The sequence below is a fragment of the Sphaeramia orbicularis genome, chromosome 19 (genome assembly GCF_902148855.1).
Source record: "Sphaeramia orbicularis chromosome 19, fSphaOr1.1, whole genome shotgun sequence".
NCBI lineage: Eukaryota > Metazoa > Chordata > Actinopteri > Kurtiformes > Apogonidae > Sphaeramia > Sphaeramia orbicularis.
Genome location: NC_043975.1, coordinates 36543110 through 36562465, shown reverse-complemented (window position 1 = coordinate 36562465; position 19356 = coordinate 36543110). Strand labels below are relative to the sequence as shown.

General features: G+C 38.7%; 1 protein-coding gene across 1 annotated transcript; it reads right to left on the bottom strand.

The window, feature by feature from the left end:
• Positions 1–434: 434 nt before the first annotated feature.
• LOC115410043 (WD repeat domain phosphoinositide-interacting protein 1) lies at positions 435–18252 on the bottom strand. The gene is made up of 12 exons (XM_030121444.1): positions 17795–18252; positions 15509–15591; positions 14186–14355; positions 10660–10756; positions 9307–9404; positions 9103–9195; positions 8948–9018; positions 5037–5144; positions 4708–4872; positions 4503–4610; positions 2862–3001; positions 435–2583 (listed from the first exon to the last, which is right to left on the bottom strand). The coding sequence occupies exons 1-12, from the start codon at positions 17869–17871 to the stop codon at positions 2465–2467; spliced, it is 1329 nt and encodes a 442-aa protein (XP_029977304.1). The 5' UTR covers positions 17872–18252; the 3' UTR covers positions 435–2464.
• Between the last annotated feature and the right edge of the window lie 1104 nt (positions 18253–19356).

Below are 19356 nucleotides of genomic sequence, written 5' to 3'. Positions count from 1 at the left end.
CTCCCATTCTTCTTTAATAGTATCTTCCAGACTTTCTCGTAATAGTTTTGCTCATAGTCATTCTCTTCTTTACATTATAAACAGTCTTTATGGACACTCCAACTATTTTTGAAATCTCCTTTGGTGTGACGAGTGCATTCAGCAAATCACACACTCTTTGACGTTTGCTTTCCTGATTACTCATATGGGCAAAAGTTTCTGAAAAGGTATGGATAATAATGTTAGGTATGATTATGACATCAATATATGTTTGGTTTCAAAACAATTGACGTAGTGCCTGCTGAGAAAAAACAACTAAATGCTCATTGTAAATTTTGCTTCCCCACCCTGTATAATATTGCATAATACAATAATGCAGTTATGTAATGCATATTGCACATTACATATTGTTTTTTGTTTCGTGCTTTAGGTGAATAAAAGTCACACAGTAGTGGTTGAATGTACTTATCAGCTTTAATGAGTATCTGGTGTAAATATCCATGGAACAGCTCAACGCAGCATAGAGGCGTCCTAACAGCACCATCTTTTGGCAAATCAGTTACATTACCATGTTACTCATTTCAACAGTACTATATATAAATGTTATATATACATTATACCCACAGTAAAAATTTTTAAAACATAATGATGGATGGTAAGTCAATGTGTTGATGTGTAACACTTAAAGCGTTAACCCCCTTAAAAATTTAATACATCAAAGTAAAAATGACTATGACTTACATGTTAGCATATTCAAAATATTACTGAAATTCAAGGACATGTAGCATTGTCACATACAGCTCATCATCATCAGTTCACATTTAGCACATGGCTGCTCCTCCCACAGAGACAACACTCCCCAGTAGATTATCAGGTTGTGACTCTGCAGGTTTTTAGCTTCATCCTCAAACACTAACAAAATTAGTATGACGACTGCATCTGTATGTCATATAATACTTACTGCATGTACCATTACTTAAATAGTGTAACACTAAATCTTCTCCTTTTTTATTTTAACTACTGTTGCTCTGTCTTGAGGTGTGATGCATTTAATGCCCGTTGATTTGTAATTTACTCCTTTGTGACTCACAAAACTGATGATAGAAGATAGAAAACGTAAATTCTTCAGAGATTAATGTGTGCTTTAAAGGTCTAGCATGTCAGATTTGGGGAGATTTAGGATTGCAGAAACTGAATAAAATATTCATAATAATGTTTTCATTAGTGTATTATCACACAGAAATGATAATTATATTATTTTTCAGATGGATTTCCTCTTCTCCATTTTAATGTTTTATAGAAGGTGCCATCTAGTATTAAGATGAATACTGTTAACTAGTGTATTTGAGTCTGGTCCAGAGTTTCAATTTCCAGAATGGACAAAAAACACACTGACTGTAACTTTAACTGTTCAGTATGTGATATTCAGAAACTTCTGTCAGTGACGTTTCAGCTTACAACCACATTCATCTACAGACCTCCAGGTATTTGTTTTGTCTGTTCTTTTGTTTTTTCATTATGGGAGTATTAACTCTGGTCCATATTGTTAGCCTCATAGCAAAAGTCTTATTTTTGTCCAATTGTGATATCTGCATAAAAAGAAGCCTCAGTGCTAGGAGAGTACAGTTACGTAGACATCACAATTTGGCCAAAAATGACTTAGACAATTATGCTATGAAGCTAATGCTATTAAAACATAGTAGATGACAGTAATGCACCTCAACACTGAATGTAAGACACTGTAAGAGCTATGGCTGAAACATGTCAGACAGTGAACCTCTCTCATTCATTTTCACGTGATCATACACAAATGAAACCATAATTATAAATATTGTATTCTATATCTGCACGTGGACTCCCCTCAATCTTACACACTAGCCCTTTACATTATTGCCCAACTGGACAGTCATGTTAAGAAGTTCAAAAACGACTTCTCAGGTCACTTCTTAACACATTTTCTGAGTTTATTTTCATGAAACCCACCCCTTGTTAATCTGCTGGGCCAATCACAGGTTAATCTTCTAGCTACCATGATGATAATGTGCAGGTATTGTCAGAGTTTCTTGCTGTGCAGTCATTAGTTTAAAAAAAAGTATTTAACACTGGTATTTATGGCATAATAGGTAGTTATCATTGGGACTCTTCAGACAGCCTTTAAGTCTGTCTAAGCAAAGAGCTTGAGATGTTCTGAATGTTTTAATCATGAGTGGATCTTCCACTAGTTTTTTTGTTTTTTTAGTATATTTTTAATTTATTCCTTACAAAAGGTGAGAGGGACACATAATACAGAAACACCAGAAGGTAACACTCTGGTAAATTTGACCCTAGGCCTGCAGGGGTACATGTTGGTGGCTGAGGGGGTGCTGCATGATTTCATCACTTCAGGAATATTTCTGTCCATCCTCCCCGCCCGAAACAAGTCTGATCATTTTGCAGGGTTCAGGGATTTTGGGGGAAACGGGCGTTCTTGGGAAGGTTTGGTCAGTTAACTCTGATTACCGACAGGAGGAAACTCATTCTCGTCATCCAGACAAACAGGGCCCTCGGCGAACTCGTGCTCTGGGATGACCTCCCCCTTTTGGGCTCCTCCGTCCTCAGAGTATCCTGGGAAGAAAATGAGCAGTGCTGAAATCTTCCTTTTGAGTGTCTGCTGGGAAATCTCTGTTATGTCAGCTGTTTTGTGTTTTGTTTTTTGAGAGACCTCTGCATACTATTTCCTACGTACCTGAATGTGTACAAATGGCAAATAAACTATCTTATCTTATCTGTTATAATATTTCTTGGAAAGGATGCACTTTTCCACACGTAGCTTTGTACAGCTTTCTAAATGTGTTATTTAATCATGTCAGGATTAGGTTGCCCTAACCTTAAATTATACTTACCCATGAGAGTGGTGGAGGAGGGTGGAGTTGACGGGAGAGCCACAGTGGCAGCGTATGATTGGCTGGTTGGTGGCAGTGAAACATCCTCTGGGTCCTCCTCTTCTTTCTGCTCCACCTGGTCCTCACTACTGTCAAACAACCTACGTCAAGATAACACATCAATAAAGTTATGTTACATATTAAATCTGAAATATCAAATTAAAGCACAAGAAGACATGGCTGTTGTCACAATGTAAGCTTTGATGCTGGATACTGAAAAAACAGGGACATCATCTAGTGGATGAATATGACTTCAATGTGCAGTTTCCTCATCTAAAGTTCCCTTTTCAAAAACAAGTAAGTTCTGATGTGTTTTCATTGCAATCTTTGACATTGTTTTAGTTACTTGAGCAAATGAAAAGACAAAGTCGAGAGGATACAATAAACAACTTACACAAAGTGTAACAAAATTAAGAAAAGTTGTAGAGAACATTGACTCACATGTGGGTCTGTGAGTGTCTAATGAAAGATTTAAAAAAAAAATAAAAAAAAAAATAAATAAACAGGAGAAAAAACTGTTCTGGAGCATCTCTGGCTGGTCCTCCATCCCACCCTGTTCCACACACCCCTCCATACCCCCAAAACCACGCAGAAAAAGAACAACAGGCAACAACAGGCCCATCCAAGAATGATGTCTAGGAATGTCTGAGCTCAGTGACATGATCAAGGCCGTGGCAAACCAGCGCCCACAGCCAAGTGACAGTACCGCTCATTCTTCCAAAGTGTGTATTCTTAACCAAAAATCTGAATGAAGGGGTAGAACCATGGAGTCATAAAAGACTTTTGAGCCAGTGGCTCATAGGCAATTGTATTGTAACTGTTATTATTTATTAATAATAATAATAATAATAATTGTAATATATCGGTTTTATGTAGCACTTTTGTAAGTACTCAAAGACGTAATCCGTAATCTAAAAAAATAAGCATAAGTATTCAAAAATGAGACAGTTGTGATCTATTAAAGAACTTTTATGTCTGAAAGTGAAAATCTGTGGACTTTTAAGGAAACAGGAAACATGCAGTAGCTAACAAATAAACTCAAAAACAGTATTTACTTATTCAGATATCCAACACTTTTCACGTAAGATGGAGGTGAAGTGAGGTTGAATGATGTTTTTGTGGAAAAACCATATCAGATTAGACTGATATTGTGATAGCGGTGAGTGGGGGGGCATATCATCCAGCATATTGTCATCCCCCCGGTCGCAAATTTGTTTTCAGGGGGCAGCAGGTAGTCAATGATAAGTTTAGGGGAGCTTTATCTACAGAGACATATCACCTGCCACGTCCTGCACATACAGGGCAGTCACGTTACTTTTAGAATTACGTACCACCACCATCCCAGTCCCAAAATTTTTCATGGATGGGGGGGCGCCAGTAGGCTCATGATGCCGTTAGTGGGGCTTGGTTCAAAAAAAGGTTGAGAAACACAGTCCTAAAGGGATGTTTAACACTGCAGGTTTTTATATATATATATATATATATATATATATATATATATATATATATATGTATATATATATACATATATATATATATATATATATATATATATATATATATATATATATATAAGTGTGTGTGTGTGATACATGTGCACACCTGTGTTTTTGGACCAGGACACACTCTCCTCCATCCTGTGGATCCACATTATAAATGTAGAGATACCCATTTGATGAAGCCACCAGCAGACGAGGGAGCTTCTGAATCCTGGAAAACAATACACACACATTAAGTGTTCCTAATCCTACCCAGAAGCCCATTTTGTAAAACCGTCCCTGTCCCTCTGTCTCCTGCTCTGCCTTACATAGCCAGTGCGCAGATGTTCTTCAGGCCGAACATGTTGAGTCGAACTGTGGCGAAGGCTCGGTCCTGATGCATCATGTCAGACACCTGAGTGGGTAAGTAGGTACTGGCTGCTGTGAACATTTTGCCCACATATGTTGACCATGTAGGAGATTCCTCGTCTTGACTGGAACACATCATGGATCATGGTTAGGTGGATTTTGACATCAGGAAATGTTCAGTTTAATGTCAAAGGAAAACTGATGCTATCCATAATAACGCTGCAAATACATTAGTTACTTTGATGTTTGATAAATCCACTTATGGAGTAAAAATGAACTGAGTGTTTACCTGGGACTATGCTGTTCCAGTTTAAAGATATGGACTGTCTCTGTGTTGCTGGATGCACATAGGAACTGAGTATCCGCACTGAAGGACAATGAACTGATGCTCACGTATCTGACACACAACAAAAAATAGGGAAAAGTGAACATTACACATAAATGTTTTTATGGTGTTGCTATTTTAAACCATAAAGACCAAAACATCCATCTATGATCAAATGCATCTACTGATATAAACTGTTTAATACCTGTTGATCCACTAATCCTATCAATACATGTAAATAATTGGTGTAAAATTACAGTTTGTCATCTTTTCATGGTCATCAGATATGACCCATTTGGACGTTCAGAGGCTCCGTAGTGAACGTGGAAACACCATCATCTTCTACAACACTGATTCACCAGTAAAACCCATGGAGTTTGATAAATGACAGTGGATGAAGACCTTTGGTTTGTTTAGTTAATTATGTATTTACTGAAAAGGTCACTTTTTCTTCAGTTTTCTCTGTTTCTGATACAATAACCCTCAACTTTAATCTTAGCTTTTACGAGCATCTTCATGATCAATAATTAAATATAGGAAAAAATAACCTGATTTTCACTTACGCATGTAAAAAACAGAGGATAATATTACAATAAATGGTGATAAATCACTTAAGAAAGGTTAAATGGAGAGAAAAAAATCATCTGGGAACTGCCACCAAAGTAGCACTGGGTCTTAATATATACAGACCATCCTCAGTTATTTATGAATATAATAAATTAACTTATGTTTACCTATAACACTGAATCCTAGAAACACCAGATATGAGACAAATGCTAGAAAAAGCCTTTTCTGTTTGTCTTCTCTACTGTTCACGTTCCTTAATCACTGATACTTAGTCACTGATCACTGACACCATGTTACTCACATAAACAGCAAATGTTGAAGAGTGGGAGGTTGTTTCTCATTTGAGCTGCTGGACGAATTATATTCTCACACATGATGAATTCTTTCACTGTAATTGTCACTTTAGCTGCCTTTTGACTCCAGTGTAGAGGTGGTTTATACAAGTCAGTCCACATTCTGTCAGCAGTTTATACAACATGATTCATTCATGACCTCCAGACTTATTTGTTCATTTTTCATCTGTACTTTTTGTTTGTCTGCTTGTCCAGTTCCTGTTACATTAACGCACAGTATCTCAGGAATGGCTTGAGTGTCAAATGTTCACCTGGACTCATGGATTAAATAAAACATTTTGATTGCCAAAGGTGAAAAGTCACAACCACTGTGATCTGACAGAACATATTTTTGGTCATAACTGCTAATAATGAGTAATGGATGCATGGCTGAGCTGAAGTGATTTGAGTTTGATCTTAATATCCTTTATTCATTCATTTTCCAAACCACTTAAAGTGTACCCATCCTGGTCATGATTTTGACGTTAATTGAAGACCCTGGTGCTAAAAGTACTGAGGTCACAAAATATCTATTTTGAGAAAATCAGATCTGAAAATCCTACTATATAATACACGTTCTGTGTCCGTCCGTCCAATCGATGTCCCAATGTTGCAGCACAGGAGGGCGTTTGTACGGGTTTTCATCAGCCTTCACAGGCCTGATCACTGCCAAACTCGCCAAATGAATAGAAACATTACCTGACTATCTACTACGCACAATTTTATGTCCATATTCAAATGTTGTGAGGTATGCTGGGCGATTTTAACAGTGTCCTAGCTCACCACAGACCAGGTCCCAGCAAACCTCTGACCGGGTCCGAGCTCACTGCAGACAGGGTTCCAGCTCACCTCAGACCTTCAAAGGCCGGATCGCCACCAAACTCGCCAAATGAACAGAAACATTACCTGACTATCTACTAGGCACAATTTTATGCCCGTATTCAAATGTTGTGAGGTATGCTGGGCGATTTTAACCTCTCATGCTATCGTACAATGGCACCACGGGTACAATGCTGCTAGTATTATTAATTCATAAAATCAGCAATTAAAAGTTTTGCTGTTTTTATGCATTGCTTTGTAATCATTGATGTTTGAAGTGTATGTAAATGGTTTTTCAATATTTTGAAACCTCTTCAATTGTGAGATTGCGCCATTTTTGTTTTTGGAGATATTTTTTGCCCCTGGCTAGGACTTAGATACTCCTGGCATGAAAACTCCAGCTAGCACCGTACCTGGAGCAGATCTCATTCAGAGCCCCACGTAAGGGGCTGCTCTGCTCCAGAGCAGTGCTGGAACATTCTACTGCCACTACTGTCATCACTGCTGCTTCCTCACAGATCTCCCACAGCCCACCACAGATCCACATGTACTCCTGCCACAGCAATATGGACTCTGATTCATATCCTCAGGGTTTAAGTTTTCCTTGTCGCATTTACTTTCTGTTCAATAAACACCTTTACTCCCTTCAGTGCCGTGCGTTTGAGTACGACCTTTTACTCTGCCTTGACAGCTTGTGAGTCACATGACCCAAAGTCAGGTGGTGATTGGTCTTTTCAGACTAAGAGACTTTTAACACTGACGTACTGGACTTAGGTACTTCTTGTGTACCAGAGTATGATAACCTCTTGTTTCCATAGTGGAACACAGAGACTTAGGCATATTTTCTGCTCAAAATATTTATAGGGTGGACTTAGCTAAACAAATACAACCTGTTTATATGCTCAGCCTGAATTATCCAAAAATGTGACTTCTGTACTTTTAGCACCAGGGTCTTTAGTTGTGCTTTGTGTAGTACTTGTAAGCAAGAGAGGGGCAAATGCAGTAAAAAATGCCATAAATGCACCACACTGGACCTTTTTATTACGTGAATTACAGGTGAGAGCAGAACCTATGAGGAGCAGCTGTTGCCAGCCAGAAGTGACGTACCATCTTTAATTCTGGTGATGATCAAGTACAAGTAAACAAGTAGCAGTCAGTGAGTGAGACTGAGTGGAAATCATGTGTTCACGCTTATTTGTGCTGCCTTAAGCTTTGTCCACCATTGTCCTACAGACGTGACCCTGCAATGGCCTATAATGTGTCACCTTAGACTGGTGTTTGCTACGCGGCATCAGTGATCAGTCCATCACAGCCCAAATAATCGGACAAACCAACAAGTCTGTGTCACTACCAGTACCGGAACAACCCGTGAAGGAGGCAACATGTCGTTGACGATGTCTGACTGATGGAGCAGCGATTTAGTACTCATGCATACTTGACAACGGCCGAGAATGTAAGTTATTGGATGAAACCACTAGTATTATATGTGATCTTTTGAAATAGCTAGCAGTGAAAGTTCACGACAGGTACCCTTTAATCCTCTGACTCACAAGGCTCACAAAGGAATCACTGGAGCCAGACCCAGGTCCCAGCGGGGTACACCCTGGATATGCTGCATCATGACAAGGTTGACATAAAGAGGCAAACAGCCACACACTCTACCATTCCATGATCAATGAACCTGTAAAGGTGCGTGTCTTTGGATGGTGGGAGGAACCTGGCATACCTGGAAAGAACCCACAGGGACATGGCGAGAACATGTAAAACTCCACATAGAAAGACTAACACCGGCCAGAATCCAACCCAGGACATTCTTGGTAAAAGACTACAGTGCTAACCAACCCGTTAAATTATTTGTTTTGAGTTCAGTATAATTCTATTTAGTTTTTTGAGTGCACTAGTAGTTTTTTTATTTGGGGGAAATGACTTGTTTTTTTTCTTTTTTATTAGTTCTTCAGGTATTATGCGGAAAGCCTGAAAGATATGTTAGGAACTGAAAAGGTTGGCATAACTAATTAAAATTCCCATACTTGACCATCAAGAGGGTATATCAAATGTCAAATTTTAGTCTAAAATGAAAACAAAGCTGACTTGACATGACTTTTTTGTGGTTTTAGTCTTATTTTATTAACTATAATAACACTGATGAGTGCTGACCTCTTCATCCCGCGGCGAAATTCAAAGAGCTTCTGTCCTTCAGGGATGCTGAAGACTCTAATAACAGTACCCTGCAGAAAACAAACCAGTCAGATACAGTGGATGGATGGATGGATGGATGGATGGACTGATAGATTGATGTGATGATTGATCACCTTTTCTGAAGCACTAGCCAGTTTGGTGCCAGATGCGTTGAAGGTTAGCGCTGCCAGTGGGCTGTCGTGGGCTTGGATCAGAGTTACCGTGCTCTGGAGGACCAACAGACAATAACATCAACGCCGCCTTGTTTTTCTCTGTGAGGTTTTCAAGAGACTGACAGCAGATTAATGCTTTTTTCTTTGTAGCTGTGTCAGACTCACCAGGTTGTTGGCATCATAGACTGTAATCTCTCCGATGGTGGCGCTGCCAGGATACACCAGGTAGGAGTTACTGTGGTTGACAGAGAGGGCACAGAGACCTGTGAGAGAGCAGAGAGAATCATCAAAACATGACCCTGCTCATTTATGAGGTGGTAAGATGCATCCTGTAAATTACCTTTAAAGTGAAGTAAGTGTAGTAAAATGACCATTAGCAGTGACTGGAGTGACATGATAACACTGTATACCATGGATACAGTCATTTATCTGTTAATTCAGTTATGAAATAAACTTCATCATGTACGATTATCTTCCTTTATTTGGAATATGCCCCCCATATCACACCATGAGCATGTGCAACTACAATGCAAATATGTAAATAATATTAAACTTGAATTCTAATTCTATATTTTTAAGAATATCTATATAAATGTCACTCATTTTTTGTTTTTTTTCTACCTGTCTTTTTCTTTGCACTTGTTTGTTGTATGTTGCTGCTGTCAGCTGTGAAATTTCCCCACAGTGGGATAAACAAAGTCTTATCTTATCTTATCTTATCTTGTGAGATAACATTGGAGGCAATAACAAAAATCTTAATTCATTTATTTATTCATTTTCTATAACTGCTTAATCCACAGGAGGGAACAAACACTCATAAGATTAAAACTAAAGGTATTTCAAAATGGAAGCTTAGATAAGAAAAAATAACAATGTGAAAATAAACTGCAGTGTACAAACGTCTGCTAATGAAAACTCCAGCCTAAATATTTTGAGGTTTTACTGCATGTAATGTGCCATGTGCATGTACTTGATATTTTGGTTTCTTTTTCAGAAATTAATAACATTTTTAAAAAAACAGAAAAAAATTGTTGTTGAAGTTGTTATTCCAGATAAAAAGCAGCTTCAGAAGAACATAATCCACCCCATGCTGTGTTAACAGATATGGCATGGGACATAAAAAAATTATATCCAAGGTCAGAATATGAAAAACATGCATCATTTTTGTTTCTGTTTCATATTGACTTAACTTAATGTTCTGTGAAATAGAAAATGAAAATCAAATCACTTTTTAAAAATTTGACATTCACTTTTGACCATAAAAATAAAAGCAGGTGATGAAGCGGAGGTGGACATGCAACACACACTGACATTGACCTTCTGCATTTAACCCATCACTAGTTGAACATGCAGGAACACACTAGTCACTGCAGACTAGGAGCAGTGGGCTGTCACGTCAGGACCTCCTCTACCATTGTCACATCATCAAAACCCAGGTCATGATCCATAACAATCAATGTACGAACTGATCAAAGGGTGGCACATATATCTGTATGTGAATTTAGTATCTGAACCTACCTGAGGGGTTGGTAGGTGTGTTGAGCAAGGTTTTGAGTAGTTTCATGTCTTTGATGTTGTGGATGTAGATCGACTCCTCCAAGCACACGACCAGCCGCTGAGAAAAAAAATCAAACAAATTCAAATCTATCTAACACAAAAGAAGAAGATGCAACAATTGTGATGGTTTGATGTCAGGAGCTGAAACTCTTTCTTAACCGTTGCTGCCATCCTCCCCCTCCTCTCTGACCTCCTCTCTCCTTGATTCACGCCCCATTCAATACATGTTACTGACTTGACTTCTTCCCTGCAGTTTTTCTACTAAGATCCCAATTTGTGTGTACTAATTTGCATGCACAATCTAGAATTTTGTGTGCGGGGTTGAACCGCGGTTTGTGGGTGATTTACTAAGATTGCTTGCGCAAATGACAACAGGTGCAAAGTTTTGGAGACCACCCTATTTAAATGAGGATTTTGTGTGTGCTACTGGTTATCGTCATGGAGACAATACACTGGAAAAACTGCTCTGGGATACGGGAGCAGGTCTTTTCGGACCCTGGACATTTGGAGCATGAGACGGCCTGGGTGCAAAATGTCTGGCAACCTGGGATACGCCAGCATTAATGGCAACAGTGCACTGAAATGAGCCAGACACAAGGACAGCGGCACCGGATTCATTTTAGAGGTGGGGGGGCTGTGGGGGTTGTTGGATTGAATGACTGTCAGGTGCACATAATTTTGTCACACTGTCGCCTAATGTCAGTGTGTATTTATAATCACAATTATTAGATCAAGTGGAAAAGCAGCATTTGGCACAACAGTCCCGCAAAGTGTGTGTGTGTGTGTGTTGGGGGGGCATACGAGGCACACGAGGGTGAAAAATGCGTTCTCTGCATCTAGTTTCATTGTTTTGATGTCTCCTTGTGACAATAACCACAGTCATGTGTGCACAATTACACATACAAATCGTTTGCACCTATGAGACATTTTAAATATAAGGCCCTTTTCCACTGCAGGAACTTTTGCAGGAACTTTCTGTATTACCCTGAACTTTCAAAGTTCCTGGTGCGTTTCCACCGAAAATTACCCTGGTAACTGACCCTCCCCCGGCCCCGAATTTACCCCGAAGAAGTTCCTGGTAGGGAGGTAGTACTTTCCAGATTACCAGGAACTTTAAGGGCTGGGGCTGTGTGCTGGAGAATGCTGAGTGGTGGACTAGACTGGCAGCATTTCCGCATTCTGTTCACCACCAATATTTAACTCATTTAATTTCCACAAGCTTTGGATTTTGATCATTCGGAAAATGGGCCAAAAGAGAAGCTACAACAAGTGGATGGATGACGAGGAAATTCAGACGGACTTTGAATCGCCGACACGAAACGAGCGAGTAAAAGCTGTCGGAGCCAAATATAAGACACAAGCCTAAAGAAATATGAGAAAAGAAGAAGAAACTGATGCAGGATTAAAAGAAACTAAAGGACCACAGCGGTCGCAGTGGATCCGACTGTCGAACAAACCAATGGCATGTACATCAGAAATATTCACTGTTTAGTTGGTTCCATGTTGTAACAGTAGTCAGTGGAACATCAGCTGTTTGGACAACAGTGAAGTCCAGTTAACCTAATACTAACTGGTCAACAGTCTGACATTAAACCTAAATCACAGAACTGGATGTATTTGTGTTGTCGCCGTGAGCTGAACACTGATTTATTCTGTATGTTTGTGATTTCCACCTGAAATGGACCGGACGGACTCGCCTCTTTTTCTGAACCTGCGGCTCGTTTGTGTCTTGGTCCATCGTATACTGCTGTTTACAACAGCCCAGGTCACACATGTCACATGACACATCACACTGGTAGGAATCTGTCATCATGTGTTCTGTTATTCATTTATGCATTTTTATTACTCTTCCAGTAGGAAAGCGAAAAAGGGACCAGGACCATGGAGTTCCAGACCGGCTGTCCTGGACTAGCTGGACCAGACCCTGGTCCAAAAGCCTGAACCTTTCACACGTGTTTATTTCCCTTTTAATCTCAAGGCACCTTTGTTTCGTTTCAATTTTTAATTTAAAAAAAAAAAATCTAATCTAATACTGTCTGTTCATTTACAAGGCATCAAAATATGAGTATAAGTACTTTTATCAGTAGTATGCAATTGAATTAAATGCAAGTATTTGAGTAAATCTGTCGGACTTTAGGTTGAACCTGGACTATATCTGTAAAACAACAGAAATGAAACAGAACCATCCATCACACTGAAAGTCAGATGTGATTTAGTTTAAGGAATGAGAAGTTGAAAATACATGTTGTACCATTTTTAAATACAAATTAAGGTATGATGGTTAACTTCATTTAAAATGTATTCCAGATGGATTAAGTGATTCAACAACCAGTAAAATGTTAAATCCAAACCATCCACTTACAGTACTGTGTCATTTCATTGTGCTAGAGGTTAGTTTGTGAATGCACATGAACAGGACTACAGTTTCTGTTACTGCTCCCTCATACATCATCAACCTGATTTGAATAAATTACCCTGAACTTTCGCGTGCGGTGGAAACGCAGTTACCAGGAACTCTTTTACCCCAAAAAGTTCCTGGTAAATAAGTTCCTAGTAATAAAGTTCCTGGGCCTTTTGGTGGGAAAGGGCCTACTGACACAGTTTCTATGAGTAAAATTGCTTTCGGATTTAATAAATCATTTTGCACCTGCTAAATTAATATATTTACATTTTCTCCTCCCAGCACACGCATAATTGCATATAAACACCCCATATTGCATATTCATTGCGGCAAACGTACTAACTGGATGCAGACACATTATTTTGCACCTTTGAAAGACGCAACCCTTAGTGCACACTGTTAGTAAATCAGTTTATACATTTTTTTGCGTGTGCAATGAGTTTGCACACGTTTTTATACACGCAGACCTTTAGCAGATCTGGCCTCACAGGTTTTCCTTGGATAATCTCTGGACCTGCTGCTGTGTTTCTGCTTCTCTCCTTCCTCCATATAGTTTGATAGTGTGTATTATATAGTTACTGGGATGGTAGAGGTTTCTATTATTGGTACTAACAGCTTCAGTAGTAGTATATCCACTGTTAGTACTTGTATTTGTAGTAGCAGTGTTAACAGTTATGGGTATTTGTACTAGTTGTTGGTAGTTATATTAGTAACAGCAGAACTAGTTTGTAACAGTTAGTTCAGTTTACTGTGCATCCATGTGTCTCCCCCCTTCTCCCCCAATCTCTCTCTCTCTCTTTCTCTTCCTTTACCCTCTTTCTTTCACCCCAACAGTTTAAGCCAGATGGTCATCCTCCAGGAGTTGGGGTCTGCTCCAGGTTTCTGCCTGTTAAAAGGAAGTTTTTCCTCGCCACTGTCACCAAGTGTTTGCTTCTGGAGGATTCTGTTTGTGTCTGTAAATTGGTTTAAGAGTCTGGTTGAGACCAGCTCTAAATGTGAAGTCTTATGGGATAATTTTTCTTATGATGTGGCACTATAAATTTGATGGATTGATTTACTGTGATACATTTCTTCTTTTTGATTTACCTGTCTGTTGAGCCTGACGGAGAGGATGTTGTTGGAGTAGCTGTAGTTACAGATCTCAGTCCCCTTCTTGAAATGGTAAACGTTCATACGCCGAGGCATGGACAGACTGACCACCACCACCAGACTACTGGAGAATAACCGCTCCACTATATACACATCTGGACACTCCACTGGGACAGGGACAAGACAAACGGCGGACACTTTTACTGAGGAAGGCTATGTAGGAACTCATGCTGCATGTATTTATAAAGCAGAGATCTTATGTTTTCAGGATCATTCTACAGAAATATGTATTTTTCTAACAAAAAAAAGTTAGCCACCATAGTATGTGAAGGCATTTGGCTGATTTTTTATATTTTTTTACATTTTTTTTTTTAACCAAAAGAAAGGTAATACTAGTAACAATTTTAATGAAAAATGCACATGTAGTTAGTCATGGTTTACATTCTAAATTACATAATGGAAAAAATTATATATCAGAAAAAGCAGGTAACAATGAGAAATCAGAACATTTCGAAAAAACAGTGGACTTAATCATGAGCATTTCCTTACAGATCTGCAAGAAATATGTGAAATAAGATCAAAAAATGATGTTAAAAGTGTCATGTAATTTGGAAATAACAGATTTCTGATGCATTACCAGTGACATGACTCCAGTGAACCACTACAATATGTTGATGATGAATTTTATGTAATGTATATTTAGCGTTTTGTTTTAGTATGTGATTTATATTATGTATTTCTGTGCTACATGGAATTTTATAAACTTTATTAAAACCATTGTTCAAATAACAAAATGTTTTAGCTGAAAATATGACTAGATTGTATCTCCAAAGTCCTTTGTTGGTGTAAAGGCTGGGGACATAGTATGGACATTTTCATACAGGAAAAAGGACCTTTCACTCTCCAGTCTGGTTTTCTACAAACTGTATTCTTTGACCAACAAAGAATGCGTTATTTAAGCCCAACTTCCTTAAACTGACACCAGGCTTTCTCTTTCGTTGCAGCCACTGAGGATTAGAAAGTTGAGCATTCCTCTGCATTTACTGTCAACGCAGCAGAGCAAACATGCTGTGGCCTGTCTGAGCTGTAAGACCCTCTGTTTGACCAGTGTGATCTGGACCACAGCACAAATAATACTGTGTAGATTCCTGCATTTGATATTATCACTGCATGGTGCACTTGTGTGCCATGATGTATTTGTATAATTAAGTGCATATACATGTACATAAGCGTTCTGCATTGTAGATTTGCCTTTCACTTTCTCTAATGCAGACACACAGCTCATGACAAATGTGAATAAAAGTGCATTTCCCTTCTTACCTCCTTCATGGATGCAGTCTAGTTTGTCCACCGCAGTTACAGAGAAGAGCCGGTAGCCAGTCTTGGTGCCGACTGACAGAGACCTACATCACAAAAACACCAGATTAAACAAGCACATCAAAAAAAAAAATACCTGTAATCAATTACACATTATTAGTTTCCCTTCTCTGACTCTCATTGTGCAGAGGGATGCCAGCACAGAGATTCCCATTCTCAAGAAGTTTTCATCTGCTGAAGCTGGAAATATTCTCATACTCATCAAAATTCTGAATTTTAGGGCGTATACAGTACTTATGACCAGAATCCATGACATCGCAAATAGTTTGGAGGCTGTCAAGATCTAGGGTGCAACTTTTACTCTGAAAGCGTCTCTGCACGTAGGTTAGACTGAAACCAGACTTTAAATAGATTAGGAAACATCTGGTGTCAACCAGCAGTTAATATTTGGAAACAAGTAAAGTTTTTAAGTGAAGTTAACTTGACCTTTTTGTGAAGGCATTGAAGTTTTTTGTGGAAAAAACTGTAGCAGACACAAATTATTATTATTATGCCCTGCAATATATCTGGAGGGGATATTACAATATACACTGAAATTACATTTTCACCTACAAGTATTTTCAAAATCATAACCTAATAATTATTACATTGTATTCCTTTCACATGTAATTTGTGTAGTACATTACATTGTTGCTACAATAATGGCACACTTTATACTGCACATCATGTCAACTATCACACCATTTTTTTGTTTGTGATTACTGACATAAATTACTGGTAGGTTTAAATTGGGGATAGACTAATTAATACTGATATAGTATCGGTATCACCAAAAGTTGTTGAGAACGATGATAAATAATTAATAACAGGCTTCAAACCTGGAAATAGAGACTTTGGAAGATAGATAAAGATAAAAATCACTTCCACATGGGATTTATATTTACTTCCACATTTACTGATAACTCACTTTCACTTCATTTATTGTTTTTATTAGAGCACATTATCATACAGTTACATGTTTACTGCATATACATTATGTGCAGAATTTTTACATCCATACAGACAAATGTGCAGTTAGGCATTTATTGTCTTTTAATTAATGAAGATATTTATTACTTTGAATTCAATGTTCAGTTTAAGAGTTACACAGTTTCTACTGAAGTGAAACGCTGTTAATTTCAGACATGCAGAATGGGTTTTCAATGTCAAAATTCTAGGGGGAGAAAATGATGCAGGCCTATCAGCTTCTGCTTCAACTGTTACTGTAACTGTTGTTGTTATACTGGCCTTTAGAAATCAGCCCTCAGTCAACCTCTGATTCACACTGAAGAGACAGTTTGTTTTATTTAAAGCATGATCATCGTTTACCTACTGCTTATTTATAGTATGTTTTATATGGTGTGAGCTAAGGTGACTTCTTTGCAGCATTACTGCATTGTTGCTCATGCTATGACAAACCTATGATGCCTTATCTGCCACAACAAATGCAGAAAAGGTCAGATGAGGATTTACCTGATTTGAGGAGGTGCTTAGTAGCTATTTATGACTTGATTTCTTACAATCTGTCTTGTGTTGTTTCAACAACACACACATAATGCTTCATTAAAGGTTTGACTGCCATAAACTGACACTGCTGTTTTTTTCACAATACCTGAGGGTGAGAAGGACATGATAACAATCAGATAAGATGGGTGGGTTAACTGTTTGACCACCTGTCTAGTTTTACAAACAAAAGCCAGAGATGTTCATATGAGGACACACCTGTAACTGAACAAGTAAGTGAGTTCAACTCCTGCTGTGTGGTAATCCATTCTCTACACAATAATGATAGTAAGCCCTAGACAAGAGGGACCTATGGAAGTAAAATCATTATTTAGAATCTCCCAAAACAGCAGCTTGTGACTACCTCTGGAAATAAGTTGTTATGAATGGAGGAGAAGGAAGGCACATTGTAATAAACAGTTTAAAATAAACTAGATGAAGCTGTTTGTCATCATTTCACGTGAATAACATTTGGTATAACTGTGTAATTTAATGAGCAACAGGCCATGAAGATTAACACACTGGCCTAGTTCACTTTTAGCTCGAGTCTGATCAACAACTTTTAATGGACAACAGAGAGCCTGGGTTTTCATTTTAGAGGAACGAACACAATTGCCCACTTGTTGGGGATATAATGAGGTAAGAGCATATAGAAGGGTAGATAAACGCTGGTGAAAATCATTATGCAACAGTCAGGTGCATCAAGGAGATTGAGTTCATGCTGGGCCCTGATCGCAGGTCGCTTACGTGGTGTCCTGGTTAAACGAGGCACAGATGAAGCCTCGGTGCGCTTCGGGGCCGTCCGGTGCGTCCTGGGACTCCATCCGAGCCGCCAAAGATTCGCCTCTCTCCTCTCGACAGTCCGAGGTCGGATCGAGGCCTTTTGGGCTCGGGTCGATCCCCGCCGGAACTCGCTTCCCCTCCTCCGCAGCTCCCCGACTCCAAGCGCCACGCTCGCACTCTTCTTCAGGGGAGAGAGGAATGTCCGGGACGGACGAGCTCAGAAGGCACACATGGAGAGGCGCCGAGCTGCCCACACCGACCCCCGAACGGACAAAAGGGAAAACAGAACACCTCCTGATGAACTCCTTTCACTTTAGGAGGTCAGCAGTGTTGTTATTGTGTTATAACTTCAATATTCACACAGCAAAACAAAAACAGCTGATGGGTGGATGCGTCACACGGAGGTGCGCGGCAATTCGCTGGCGGTAAGACAATAAGCTCCGCCTTTAACTGTTTCTATTCGCCAAGCTTTTTTAAGCCTCTGGTTAATTCGGTATTACAGCTGTCCATCAAATAAGAACCGCCCATTTAGAAGAAAGCGTACTGATTGGCCAATGATACTTTCAGTCTTTTCACGAGGAATTGTTTTGATGATTTCATTGGATAAAACCCGTGAACCTTCTTTATTGTCTGTTCGTTAAACTAAGAACCGTTTAAAAAACGAATTTGGATTCAGTGCGATTATTGGATTGGTTTTCTGAAAATGGATTTGATGTTTTATGTTTTATATTATCTTTGATTTTCTGTAGGAAAAAATGCATGGACATTGGACTTGCTTTCATTCTAAATGTTATTTTTTTGGTCAAGTTTTAGGTCCACAAATGGTCTGAAATTCCACCAGATATCTAAAATATATTATTATTATTATTATTATTATTATTATTATTATTATTATTATTATTATTGTTGTTGTTGTTGTTGTTGTTGTTGTGATGCTGTGTCTTAAAATTTTTTGGAGTTCAAGTTATCCGAAGAAAGAAAAATAAGTCTTTTTTGTTCTGTTTTGAAGAATTGTACTGTATATTTCCCTGCACTGAAGGTACAGTGGTAGTGATGCAGGAAGCAAACCTTTCGGAAGCACTGAACCAGAGACAACCACACTGAACAGCATGTGATACAGTCACAAGACTGATATCTACTGGGTACATATGTATTGCATTTGAGGGAAATAACTGCAATACAAATCTTCATGACAGTTAAATAAAATGCAGTATTATGTGACACTGTTTTATCTTTGATCATGTGTTCAATAAAGGTTATGTGTTGCAGCCTGTGCCAGTGTGATCTACTGAAATGAGTTTAAACAGTGAAAGGAGATTACTGAAGTATATAAAGTAATATAAAGTGTCAGTAAGTGCTGTTAAGCTGTAAATCAAACAATCTTTACCTGTCAGTTGAACTCTAAATAAAATTAAACAACACAAATTACTGCGATTAGCATTTATAGAGTATAATGTTGGTTAGTGTGTTTCTGGATTTTGTCATGTGAAGCTGGGTGTGTCATAAAATCACACCACACCTTCCAG

What these genes read in the sequence shown, in the direction of transcription:
- LOC115410043 (XM_030121444.1), bottom strand. Translation starts at nt 17,871, where the DNA reads ATGGAGTCCCAGGACGCACCGGACGGCCCCGAAGCGCACCGAGGCTTC. An exon ending in CACACCTACCAACCCCTCAG is followed by an intron (nt 9,405 to 10,659) that starts GTAGGTTCAGAT and finishes GCTCTCTCACAG; the next exon opens with GTCTCTGTGCCCTCTCTGTC. An exon ending in TGGCTAGTGCTTCAGAAAAG is followed by an intron (nt 9,019 to 9,102) that starts GTGATCAATCAT and finishes TGTTTTCTGCAG; the next exon opens with GGTACTGTTATTAGAGTCTT.